Here is a 13,149-nt window from a genome sequence, read left to right as displayed (position 1 = left end):
GAAAATCTTCCAAAGGTGATGGGCATATAGCCAACACAGTTCTGTCTGCTTGAGTCTGCAGCCAGCCTGGCACAACAGCTCTGGGAAATGCAGCAGTAACTGTTAAGTTTAATTACGACACCGTCAGAGCCAGATTTTCATGTAACATGGGTGATCAGTTGCGTGTGTGCACAACCACTGCAAATGTGCGAGTAACTCAGGTTAAGTGCAGCTGAATCCTGGGCAGGCTGCAGCATCCAAGAGATTTTTTTTCTCCCACTGAAAGACAGCAGATGCACCAGTAACTTTACTAGGTAGAAGTTTAGTGACCACATTAGGGCCATATCCTCCCCCCTCCCGGCATTGGGCCAACTGCCCCTCATCATTCTCCTGATTGCTTGTATTGTTATTGATGGGAGATCTGCTGTGGACTGAGGGGTGTATATGGACCTGCCTTTGCAGGCTCAGTCCTGGCCCAGCATTCAAAATAAATTGCCCTGAGTTTCAGAAGTACTGAGAACCCTGGAGTTCCCACAGACATCGGGGGAACCGCAGGTGCTCAGCATCTCTGAAAATCAGTCCCAGAATGACACTGACTCCTCTGCCCTGGGCCAGAGCTCTCTGAGTAAGGGGCTTCAGCAGCGATTGGCGTGGGGCAGACTAAAGCAACCAGGACGGTCATGACGGAGGCTGGAACTGTGTCTTCGTCTCATGCCTGTGAGGAAGACAGGCCTTCAGATAACCCCCAGTGCCTGCATTGCACTTTCCAGCCCAGGAGCAAGGAACCATTTCACACCTTAGCGCTGGGGGGAGCTGAAGCCCAGAACGGGGAAGTGACTTGCCTGAAGTCATCCAGTGAGTTGGTGCCAGAGTGGAGAAGAGAAGCCAGATCCCGACTCCCAGCTCTGTGCTCTGATCCCAAGAACAGCCCTTTCCAGATCCGGGGTGGGGGGCAGGAGGGACTCTAGCCACCTGCAGGAGCCCTAAGGCCGGGGGAGGGACTGCGCCATGCCCTGCAGGATCCTGCCGAGAATCACAGGCAGCACACCTCAAGCAGAACACATACCGTATTCACCCGAATAGCCCCTTCCTTCCAGGCTGCTGGATACTTTTGTACTGTATGAATAAGAATAGCACCTGGAGCAACATGGGCCAGGATACAGCTCCCAGGGTTCTGGCCCCTCGTGCGTTGGGATGAAGTGGGTGTCAGGGGTGCATTCCTCTCTCTTACCCTGCCGTCGGACGCATTGTGGCGGGAACGATGCTGTCCACTGACTCGCCCCGCTCAGGGCAGATCTGTGTGACATACCGTGACCTCCCTCAGCCGTTACCGCAGTTCAGCTCCAAACCGTGGGAAACCGGAGGGAAACGAGCCGAGAGGAGACAAAGCCCTGGTGGGCAGCACCACAAAAAGTGCACAGTGGGAGCCAGCCAGGCAACTGCCTCAGCCCAGCTTTGTCAGCACATTTCAGTGACAGCCCATATCTTCCTGTGTGTGGCAAGGAGCCAGGAATCCAGGCAAAACCACGGCCCTTTCAAAGAGGCAGCTTAGCTGAGGCATGGGCCCTAGGGCCTGGCGTCTCTAGTGTGGGGTGGGGGAAGGACTTGAGGCCTCACTCCTGGATGGTACTCACCATTCCTGGGATTCACTTCTGGCCATCCCCTGACAGGGTGTCAGGAGAGCCCTGTCCCCTAACTCTCATGGGAGAAGCTCCCACCGTCCTCCTGCCGTCACCCTTGAAGCAAGTGCAGGTTCCGCAACCAACCTGTCCCCTTTGGGGTTTTCCTCCTGGCTTCTCCAGTTTAATGGTCAAGTTTCCTTCATTTCCCTTTGGTCTTTAGGAGGAAGAGGCTGGGGTTGCTTCTCTTGTTGGCATCTCTCCAGGAGTGAGACAGGACTTTCCACCCCTAGCACAGGACTCCCGTCCTTGCTTTGAGGGTGCCACTGCAGGAGCTGTTGTAATAATTGGGGTCTAGCAGGCCTCCCTCAATTGTGAGCTCAACTGGCAGACAGTGGGTGAAAGGTCACATTTGACAATCACCTAGAACAATAAATGCTGACAGAGAAAGATACAAAAGGGCGACAAAGGCTGGCTTAATCCAAACAAAATGTTCTACTGACACCAACCGAGGTCTGCGTGAAGATTGTGACTGGTAAACTAGAGGAGAATGGAATCAGAAATTAATGGACCAAACTGGCCTGTAGGATATTACGCCTAACTGGTGGTCACCCATCACCCCCCTTTGGGATCCTTTAAAGAGATTTGGGGGGGAATGAATAAGGGGATTTCCTCAAGCAAAAGTCAATAAAGCTCTGCTTTGCTCCAGAGACTCTGTCCTTCATTGGTGAGCCTTGAGCACTGGCACCTCCAGCCCAGTGCACTGTGAGGCCGCCTGGACCAGTGAGGACCCCTGCCTGATACACGCAAGATCCTGCTCTATCTTCCCTTCCTTTGAGTATTCCCTTCCCTTGCCGCTCTCTTCCTCCTGTCCTCGTTCTCGGCTTTTCACCTGATCCTGGAATCAACTGCGCTGCATAGCACCAACATGACAGGATGAGATGGCCCATCCAGCTCTCCCCAGCCTAAGAGGGACTAATGAAGAAGAGGAACATGACCAGCCCAGCCAGATGATGTCCTAGACTGGGGAAGTGAGTCAGAGTCCAGAGCAACAGATGTCATGGCCGACCTGCCAGCCCAAAGCATCTGTCCATGACTAACTACCATGTATCCTGAGAACGTCAACAAAAAGCTGCATTTCCCCACGCTTGCTATCCTTTCTCCCCTCCATTTCTGTATCTCGGCTGTCAAAAGCAGAAAAAGTAACCATCATTAACAGTGGCCAACTCAACATTGAACAACAGAACTAACCCTTTCTTTCCCACTAAGAAAGAGTGCTTGAAAAAACAAGAGACTAAGCAATCTTCGTATGTGGCCCCTCCGTTACTGCAAGTCTGCAACCAAGGTAGCCCATTCTGTACGATCCTCTGCTAATCTCTTGATGGATGAATAGTCCTTTTAATCCACCCAGGATACCACATCATCCATCCAATATCTTCTTTTTCTGTCTCATGTTCTTTTGCCATCAACTTTCCCTTCCAGTGCGTGTAAACATGCATTGCCCAAGAAACCCCCTAAAATATGCCCTGGAAATCAAATCTTTCCTTTTCATAAGATCTCTAACTAGGGTTTCATAGAATATCAGGGCTGGAAGGGACCTTAGGAGGTCATCTAGTCCAACCCCCTGCTCAAAGCAGGACCAATCCCCAGACAGATTTTTACCCCAGGTCCCTAAATGGCCCCCTCAAGGATTGAACTCATGACTCTGGGTTTAGCAGGCCAATGCTCAAACCACTGAGCTATCCCTCCTCCCTTTGCTGAGTTCCAATCATCTCCAATACCTTTTTGTTGGTTGCATGGTCTAGCCATGAGATTTTCAGAATTCTTCTGACCCACAATTTGAAGGATTGTAGTTTATCATTGATTGTTTGAATGTCCATATTTCACAGCTGCCATTTAACATAGACCAAATGTAAGCTTTTAAGAGTCGGAATTTAGTCTTCAGATTTATGTCCCTTCTCACCAGATGTTTATTGCTCCACAGTGTCTCTTCCACTCTTGCTAGTCTGGTGCTGACATCCCATCTTCCATCTTCAGTAATGATCCTTCCAAAATAGCAATCATTTCTCATGTGCTGTACAGCGCTACCATATCAGCGATACCCTCTCGGAAAAAGGGACTTTGGTAAGTTTGGATTGTTTGTTTTGCAGAATCTCCCCTTTTCAATTTGAAAATGCTGTGTGTTTTGTTCTCCATTCTTCTCTTGCGTATCCCAATCAATACACCTCCAAACTTTGACATGCATTTTTGAGGGTGTTTGTCATGGGACTAAACAGGCCGAGATCTCGGTCTTTGAAACCCTTAACTGCATTTCACTAAGTAGTGCTAGTAAGTGACAAGGTCACACTAACCCTTTTGACTCTCTGGGTCCACTTATTCCACTGAAATTAACACAGCAGAGCTCATGCCCGGCAGTTCTCCCTCTGCTGGGCTCTGAGGTTCCACCTACCTCATCCAGTCCTTGCTAAGCCTTTGCCAGGGGAAGTCCCCGAACATGCTAGAGTTAAACTGAGCAGCTGGACCACAGCCTAGCAGGGAGGGTGAGAAAGCAACAGGCAACAAGGAACCCAGAATCTCATCTTCCTTTCAACACATGCCGCACATGGAGAGTTGGGAGAGAGCTCAGGGGCTTGCCCAATAGACATGGGTGTTCATTTCTTCTGCCACGCTTCTAAAACAATAAGGGCGTTAACATTGCTATGACTAAAGCTCAACTGACTGGCGCTGCTGAGCTGTTTCAGACTTTGCTTCAAAGACATCTCCAACCCCCAGGGGAGCTGGTGGCCCCGAGCATGGCAGGGCTCCTTCCTGCTTGAAGAAGGAGCAGACACCTCACCCACGGTGAGCCTTCGGCCCTGTACCTTCTAGAACATCTCAGGAGGGAAAAAACTGCCTTCCCTTTTGGCGAGAGACAGAGGTGTCTCTTTTAAACCCGTTGTGCCAGAATAACCCCGTGAAGACGCTGGCAGAAGCACTCCAGGGGGAGCAGAAGGCAGCAGGCTCCTGGGAGAAGAGCGGGAAATCCCCTTCTTCTGGGACATTTCACACTAAACTGGACCACTCACTGGCAAGCAGCAGTCTCTGGCTCCGGCTCCTGTGCTCATTCCAGCAGGACAGGCTGCCTCCCACAGTCCCTCCCCCCCTGCTCACCAGACCCATTGGACAGCTGAACCATTCTCCTGACTGACAGGCCATCCTGACACTGACACACACACTCTCTCTCTCTCTCTCTCTCTCTCAGTTCAGACTCTACACTGGGTTCATACTTGCCCTTATCCGTGAGCCTCTCCAGTGAAAATGCTTGGGAGAGAGAGTCCCTGGGCTTGTTCCAGTGACGCAAGCAGAATCCCTGGGATTATTCCAGCAGCATCCTAGGGTAGGTGGCTGGGGTTAGAAGACACAGGGAGTGGAAGCTGGAGGCAGCAGATCCCCGAAGGTGGGTGGGAGGAAATGAAGCGGCAGCAGCTCCAGGGCTGGCAGGCTAGGAAAGGTGCCTGGAGTTGCTAAGAGATGAGCTTTTGCTTCCTTTTTTCCCTAAAGCGCTCGGGGGTGGAGTGACCACATACTCCTGGGAGCTGCTGCTGTGTCTCGTATTTCCAAGTGCTGAGGAAAGCAGCCTGAGAAGTGCAGCGGGAGAGCTCGAGTGGGAAGCAAGAGCTGGAGCAATAGGTGGTGTAGAAAGGAAACGGGGGAATTTAGACTAGCCCAACCCCCACCACTTCTGACCCAGGGCTCACTCGGCCCAGGGAAGAGGTCAGTCCCAGCAGATTGGCCCGCTGCGGGGAGGGCATTGGCAGCAGAGCGGGTACACAGTGCAGTGAGGGCACCTTTGCCGCAGGGCTCGAAATAGAAATGTCCTGGCTGGAATCTTGCTGTTCTCCCCCTATAGCCCAACCCCAGTGGGAAAGCGCCAGAGCAGCAGCTGCACGTGGGGCCGAAGGAAAGAGATGAAAGAGCCACCCCGAGGCTTCCCGGAGCAGAGGCACACGGGGAGCCAGGAGCGATCCGAATATTAGAGCCTCCAGCGCAGAGCATGTGGGCAGCCCCAGTCTTGGCTGAGAGGAGCCTTCTGCACTGGCCCTGGCCACTGGGGAGCAGGTAAAAGGGAGCCATTAAAGAGCATTGTTACACCACAGGAGACTTTCACACAGTACCTAAGAGTCCCCTCCTTTTGCAGTTTAATGGAGTCACAGCAGTAGGTGCAAACCAGGCATGTCTGTCTAAGGCAAGTTAGCGAGCTGGTTCATGACCCTTTGGGTTTGGCAGCTGGCCGATGTTCTCCTTGAAGTTTTGTGCCCTGGGCCCCACTCTGTTCTTTTACCATTTGTCTCATAAGATGCTGTTATCAGGTTTGCTTCTTGGCTGGTTAATTCTTTGACAGGCTCTGGCGTGATACTGCAGAAAGGCTCCCTAGAGTTGTGCTAGCATCTGCTCCGGGCAACAGGCCCCTCATAGGCCGAGGAAATGGCACATGCAGTTCTTACCACTGCTGCTGGAACAAGAACCCAGCTTTGATGGCGTCCCAGTGCCGACAGCTCAAGAGTGTTAGCAGACTGCTCAGGAAAATGAGAGATGCCACGAAGCATCTAAACCCTTGAACCCGAGCCTTGGCTATGGCATCTCTGCACTTTAACTGACCAACCCATGATTGATCCTAGAGAAACTTCAAATCTGCACCCTCATCCCCATTCCCAACATGCTGCCCCTTGGCATCATGCCTGATCAGCCTGCTCCAGAGGGGTCTCCATGTCACGTACCCAGCTCTCTAGCATGCAGCAGCTCATGGTAGAATACAGGACTCAACAGCAGAATGAGGACAGGAGCGAGAACCGGTCACATCCCAGCAGGGCTTTCACAGAGGCTGCACAGTGCTCCTAAGGTTACATGCAGGCTGTTTTCTGATTCATTGATCTGGTGGCAAGATTTGCTTCCCATAGTGTCACTTTGCATGCGCGCGCACAGACACCCCCGCACACCTAGGGGGCAGTGGAAGAACATAGACAGAGATACTGCATAATATTTATTGAGACTCCAGTTCTTCACATTCAAGCAGAGCTGCCAGGACTCTACCTACAGGGTTTGAAGCAAGTCAGCGTGCTAAGGCGTGAAAACACCCTGCTGCTTCAGCCCTGCCTGGCGCAGAAAGAGCACGGCTCCAGGCAGCTTGCATGCTCTTCCCCCTCACAGTCCTATGCTAACCAGGAACGTGGAAAGTAAAGTATAAAGCAGAACCAGTGGCTCCACTGGACCAGCATTAATACCACATTTATCAGGACAGTATCTGAGCCCCTTCTTCCTCAGTTGCTGTTCAGCAGAGCAGGACTTTCTTCTCCCTCCCCATTGAATGCACGCACACTGCGGAGAATAGAACAGCATGGAGAACAGTGGTGCACCTTCTACACAACAGCAGAGGACCTCACCTCTTGATTACCTCCTCTGCACAGTGGGCCGTGAAGGAGGCTATAAAGCTTGTGGCTTCCCTGTAACATGCAATGCATGGTGGAGAGGCCACCGTTCCCCTGACTAAGACAGAACAGACAGCCTGTGTGTGCATAAGAGCAGGTGGACTGGGGTGGAATGAGACCCCTCGACAGTAACACTGTTGGTACAAGATGCTGATGGTTCACCACTCCTCCAGTAGGTAAGTGGCGAGGGGGATCTCTCCCCGACCTGCCCTCTGAGCCTTAGAGAGGAGCGCTTTTTTATCCATGATTTTGTTTTTTCACATATTGGATCCACTATAAAAAATCCTAAAGTAACCAGTTAAAAAATGAAAGAAACAAACCAAGTAAAGGAGGCGTCTGCAGCAGAGAAGAGGAAAGTCACTGAAGTCTGAGCCCTTTGCTCACTAGCACTGCCTGGTGCCAGAACAGCGTCACCTTAGCACAGGATACACAGTGCAAGGACTGTAGAGTCCAAAGCCACCAGTCTGCTAGGATTATCCCTAACCTGGGTACAGGTTCAGCAGGGCTGGTGTTCTGGTCCCTCACTAGAGGAATCCTGTGGGTCAGACAGTTTCACTTCCCTTTGTTCAGTACATTGTAAACTATAGCTGGATACGAGTCTCAGGGCAGGGATCATGGAAAGAGGGCGCAGCAAAGTCCAACGTCCATTCAAGCATGTGACAGAGTCTTAGAGTGGAGTGTGCTCTTGTTTCTGCAGGTGAGAGTCTTGTCCCTGTTGAGACGCTCCAGGTCAGGCACCTTCTCCTGCCTCTCCCATCCTGCTGTCTTCAGTCTGATTTCTTTGCAGGTTTTCTGTTCTTCCACATCACAATCACCACAAAGACCCCTAACACAGGAAAGAGAGAGAGACTGAGTAAAACATAACCCCCGCAGCTGCGGTGGCTTTTTAAACACACTGCTGTGAGAAATGGAACCTCATCACAGAAGGAGAGAGAGGCAATTCCACTGTGCAGAAGCTCACACTGGTGGAATCACAGTCACACACAGGGCACTGCTGTGAGGAAGCTCACACCACATGAGCTTTAGATACTGGCCGTTCACTGCTGTCAGCAATCAGATGAAACGTTAGTGACCAACTTTTAAAGAGATCAGAATGTGACTCACCTACAAACAGCACCAGAAGGAGCCCTGCGATGACAGGAATGGTAACCGAATACTCTCTGGGCAAGAAGAACTTATGAATCCCATGATCGCTGTCAATGAAGGGCTGCAGGAAACAAAAGTGAAGGGCACCACTAAGTCGGGCAATGCAAAGACAACTCTCTAGCCCCCGAAGCTTTATGGTTGCAGTGCCAGGACAGTTAACCTCCAGAGCTACAATTAACCTTAGGCTTGAAAACGAACCCCACGTAACGAGAGAACATGCCTGCTCAATAACCTAGACTAGCGTGCAAGAGGGACTTTAGCTTCAGCTGTAGACAGAGAATGTAATGAGCAAAGGGCAGCTGAACAAGTATCCATGGTAGCGTAGTAAGCATGTGACACCGGGGATGTCAGAAGTGCTGCTGCCTAGTGGCTTGAGCATAGCAGCAAAAACCCTCAGGGGATCTAATTCAGATTCCCTCATTGCCTGGGACTGAACAAACTGCTTATCCCCAGGAGGGGATCAGCTTCCCTCGCTTGGAAAGTCACTGTACTATTTACGCCACTTCACAAAGGTGTTGCAGGTGTAGTTAAACGCTGCAGAACACTTTGCACCTATACCCATTGCTACCAGATAACCCCTTTTACAGCATAGGGATGTATAAAGTTAACCGGTAAGCATTAGGCTTACCGGTTAACCAACATTAACCGTTAACCTCAGTGGCCCCGTGCTGGGCCGGCCAGCTGCCAGCCCCGGCTCGGCCAGGCCCACCGGAGCTACCTCGGCTAACGGTTAACCAGTTAAACAATATAATTTTAATCGTTTAAACCAGTTAACTTTTTAAACCGATATTTACAGCCCTAATACAGCGCTCTAACGTTCAGAGAGTGTACAAACTATACAGGGTTTGTAACAGCAGAACAATAAACTTTTGAATTCAGAGGGGGAACCCAAGAATGTTCAGAGCTTGGACTGGAAGCTGCCAGGGATTTAGATGCCAATCCAAAGTTTTAACAAACCTCTCAAGTCTGAAAAACTGGCCTGGACAGCTCAAAAAAAGATGACTTCCTTGTATGATTTCCTATATTTCCTGCTTTTTACTGGGCTGAAGATCCCGCATGAATGGACTCTCGTATTTCAGTTCTGCCACTTCCCATGCAAACCAGAAAACAGATGGGGCATGGAAGTGAAAAATAATGGGAGAACAACCCTTTTTTGAAAACCCCAGAACTGTTTTGGGTGAAGGTTCAAATGTGTGGAATGCAGCAGTTCTTGCTTTATCCACACCAGTGCACCTGCCCAACAGGGTGCACTGCTACGGATAACCCTATAGTTATCCCTTGTGGTTGACCTTTGGGTTCAAATGATCAAGATTTTAAATGGCAGACTGGGCAAGAAGGAGTTTTTAGTAATTGCTTTTCAGCGTACACATACCTAGACAAACAGAGTAACACCTCTAAAGAAAGTCTAAACAAACACACACAACAGTGAAGCCATTGAGACTGCAATAACCAGAGTATGTGTGGGGATCCGTACCAATATAATAATCCAGATGGTGTAGTAAACAAAAAGGAGGAGGCTAAAGGCTACCAGGCCAAATCCCACCAGTTGGTCCATTGCTGTAGCCTGGAATATAGGAGAGTAAAAAGTCAAAACAATTCAGATCCTCCAACTGAATTATAGTCAGTATAAATGGCACAATGACATTTAAAGTACAAGGGAATATTACAGCACCTAGTATAGTGGGGACCTGGTCCATAACGTTGACCTGAATTTGATGGGTTAGTTGATCTGGCTCGCCACTGATCGCATCTGACCAGAAGATTTATAGGTTCTTGCCCAGTTCAGACTAGAGGGTCCGTGAACTCAGAGTTCTATATCGGGAGAGGACTCTCGGGGTGCTTGGCAAAGACACTTACACTGAGGACAATACCAAATTGATAAACACTTTATTGAGATTAACAAAAGAATAATAAATGCTATGAAATTTTTGACTGCAAAACAGTAAAAGAATTCCAAAACTCCTGGTGGTAACGTTCCTATTATAAGTTTCAAAGTGGTAGCCGTGTTAGTCTGTATCAGCAAAAACAACGAGGAGTCCTTGTGGTACCTTAGAGACTAACAAATTTATTTGCATCTGATGAAGTGGGTTTTAGCCCACGAAAGCTTGTGCCCAAATAAATTTGTTAGTCTCTAAGGTACCACAAGGACTCCTCGTTGTTATTCCTATTATAAGTACCTTAACTTAACATACTCACACCCTTCCTTGAGGACCCGATAATAGGAGGTGAAGGACCAGCCTCACTCCTGGCATGCCTGATAACACGATGATGCTGGCTTCCCCAGTAGTTAGGAATGTTGAGTAGTTCTACTACACTACACAAGCTAAGCTGAAAGCGTGATAGAAGATAGACGGATAGGTAGATAAAAGGATAGTCTATAGAATATAGGAGGACAAAGAAAGGAAAGAGCTAAAAGCCTCCTATGATATCCTTACAAGGTATTTTATAGGATCCTGACGCTATGCAATTCAAGCCCAACCTACTATACCCAAATCTTATTTCTGTACCTAAGAAATTTATGGGTAATCTTATCCTATAGGTTAGTGGATTATGACACTTACTCTCTACATATTATCTCACTCCAAAAACTGCCAACCTAGGCTCTCTTGGTGACTTCCAGGTTTGTGGTATACCCTGCGGTTACCAACCAGCTGCAGACACTGGATAAATCCGTTCAGTGTTGTGTGTATTTCCTCCCTTTGGTTCCTCAAAGTTCAGGGACCATTGCTATCTGTGCCAAAGGTTGCCAGCTTTTATGCTGACTTACTCTTAATTGATTATACTTTTAGCGGATCTTACTGGATACAGGCCGGTGGGCTTCTTGCATTTCAGCAAAACTTATTCTATGTATAATTATTAGGAAACACATATCATATGCCTCAACACATCCTAATTTCATAGGAATTAACATTGATAAAACATAAGAATGAAATAGATTAATTCAGAAAGAGAAACAGATTATTTGATACGGCTGGCTGGATTAGTAGGATATAATAGCTAGCAAAATAATCCTAGGGGCTACAATAACTAGCACTCCTACCTGCTATGGTAGTACAAATAAATAATGCAGTTTTATGTATCCTTCCTAGGTTGCAGTGTTTATTCAGCTCCTGGCCATGAAGATACACCACTGTAGTTTTGGAACAAAAGCCAAAGAAGGAAAAATACTTGGCAAAAATATTGCCATAAATGTCTCCATGATAAAATCCATCCCCTCTTGCTCTGAAATAGCGACAGATTTCTTATCATGCTTTTGTGAGATGCTCATCATCTTGTGGGTCACTGCAGTTACTCAGAGCCTGCAGCAATGTCCCCTGTGCTATGATCCTAGAAATCTCAAGCTAAGCGGAGTCAGAGCAGATCAGTAAGTAGATGGGAGATCATCTAGGAAAATCCAGGATGCTATCAGAAGTGTTGGTGGTGATTCACTGCAGTCAGCACTGACTTTGATCCCAAAGGGTGTTAAGAGGCACTGTGCTACTGGGGTGTCTTTTTTTTGGGGGGGGGGTAATGATATGGAAAACCAAGGTCCTGAGCACCTGAGATTATTAATGAGCCCAAGTCACTTTCTGAAAGAGCAGGGATGTTAACTTCCCCTATCCTGGCCAATTCTAATTCACATAATTAGGGCCCCTGCCCAATCAACTCCTGAGTTCAATTTATTTTGATAATCTTCACACCTTGCGTTTCATGAATGCTCAAATTCCTCACCTCAACACTACATTAACACAGCCTCATTGTGAGGCCAATATAATCCTATGATTCAAGCACCAACATGTTCACCTATGAGACTCCTAAGGTGCTGATCTTCATCGCTGAAAGGCAGCCACCTCTGGGGCGGAACATGGATGCCATTCTGCAATACTAAACTATGCTTTGAAAGACAAGGGAAGGGGGAATCCCTCAACCAAGAGCAACTGGGTGATGGGGGTGGGGGTTGGATCCATGGTGGGGGAACAGAATGTCATGAACAGGGTTGGAACCTGGCCTGGACACTGGGGTTAACCCTGCGCGTGGGAGCCTCTGGACCCCCAGTGCCCAGGTCCCGGGGTTTAAATCATCCCATGAACGCTGCGGCTCCAGCAGCGCAGCACCGCCCAGCAACGGGGAAAGCCCCAAGGGGGAATTAACCCCCCACTCCAAACTCATGCCTGCCCCCCCCAGCTGCCGGGGGGAGGGGGAATTAACCCCTTCGCGCCCTCCCCCGCTGAGCAGGGGGAATTAACCCCTTCACGTCCACGTCCCGCCGGGCTGAAGGGAAACCAGCCCACAGCAATTTCCTCCCCCAAGGGGCTGGCGGGACCCACCCATCCCCCCTGCTCACCATGGTCCCCGCCGAGCGCTGCCGCTGACTCCCCGCAGCCCGCCCACCAGGCTCAGACACTTCCGGGAGCACCCGGCCAATCAGCAACCAGCATTTAGGCCTCGCAGCATCACGGGAGCTGTCCCGGCACAATTGCATCATGGGGGATGTAGGCTCTAGTGCCCTTTCCCCCAGGGCATTATGGGAAATATAGCCTCTCAGTGACTCCTTCCCCCGGGGCATCATGGGAGATGTAGGCTCCACGTGGCCCTTCCCCCAGGGCATCATGGGGGATGTAGGCTCCACGTGGCCCTTCCCCCCAGGGCATCATGGGGGATGTAGGCTGCGCTGCAGGCTTGTCTCTTTCCAAGGCGCCGGGGACTGTGGTGTGGGTAGAGGCTGGGGGTGTGACTGTTACAGACCTATGCATCATTCATCATGTGACAGCAATCAATGTAAACCCCTAAATCCTTTGACATGGGGAACTTCAAGGGGGCATGTGCTGCTCAAAGTGGGCCCCAACTTTCCTTTTTGTAAAATCAAGATGTTATCAAACATAAAGCCAACGCTGTGCGTCCGGCAAGGGGTTTCTTTTTAATTCCAAGAGAAAGAGCCCACCTTCTCCTTTCCACCAAAC

The 13,149-nt window shown here is 49.6% G+C and overlaps 1 protein-coding gene across 3 annotated transcripts; it reads right to left on the bottom strand.

The window, feature by feature from the left end:
• Positions 1-6,605: 6,605 nt before the first annotated feature.
• On the bottom strand, positions 6,606-12,642 carry DPM2 (dolichyl-phosphate mannosyltransferase subunit 2, regulatory). 3 transcript variants are annotated; one of them, XM_034752086.1, is made up of 5 exons: positions 12,534-12,549; positions 11,250-11,339; positions 9,684-9,773; positions 8,168-8,270; positions 6,606-7,889 (listed from the first exon to the last, which is right to left on the bottom strand). In XM_034752086.1, exons 3-5 carry the CDS (start codon positions 9,762-9,764, stop codon positions 7,831-7,833), a joined length of 243 nt encoding a protein of 80 aa, XP_034607977.1. In that variant the 5' UTR covers positions 9,765-9,773; positions 11,250-11,339; positions 12,534-12,549; the 3' UTR covers positions 6,606-7,830. The 3 variants fall into 3 exon arrangements, with proteins under 3 accessions (XP_034607977.1, XP_034607975.1, XP_034607976.1); XM_034752084.1 differs by lacking the exon at positions 11,250-11,339 and having other exon boundaries at positions 12,534-12,642; XM_034752085.1 differs by lacking the exons at positions 11,250-11,339; positions 12,534-12,549 and adding an exon at positions 9,882-10,067.
• Positions 12,643-13,149: the final 507 nt, after the last annotated feature.

Source organism: Trachemys scripta, chromosome 17, assembly GCF_013100865.1.
Source record: "Trachemys scripta elegans isolate TJP31775 chromosome 17, CAS_Tse_1.0, whole genome shotgun sequence".
NCBI classification, from domain to species: domain Eukaryota; kingdom Metazoa; phylum Chordata; order Testudines; family Emydidae; genus Trachemys; species Trachemys scripta.
The sequence above is the reverse complement of the archived record's forward strand: the minus strand, read 5'-3'. Positions and strand labels throughout refer to the sequence as shown.

What these genes read in the sequence shown, in the direction of transcription:
- DPM2 (XM_034752084.1), bottom strand. An exon ending in CCATCTGGATTATTATATTG is followed by an intron (nt 8,271 to 9,683) that starts GTACGGATCCCC and finishes TGTTTCCTGCAG; the next exon opens with CCCTTCATTGACAGCGATCA. An exon ending in CCTTCTGGTGCTGTTTGTAG is followed by an intron (nt 7,890 to 8,167) that starts GTGAGTCACATT and finishes TTCCTGTGTTAG; the next exon opens with GGGTCTTTGTGGTGATTGTG.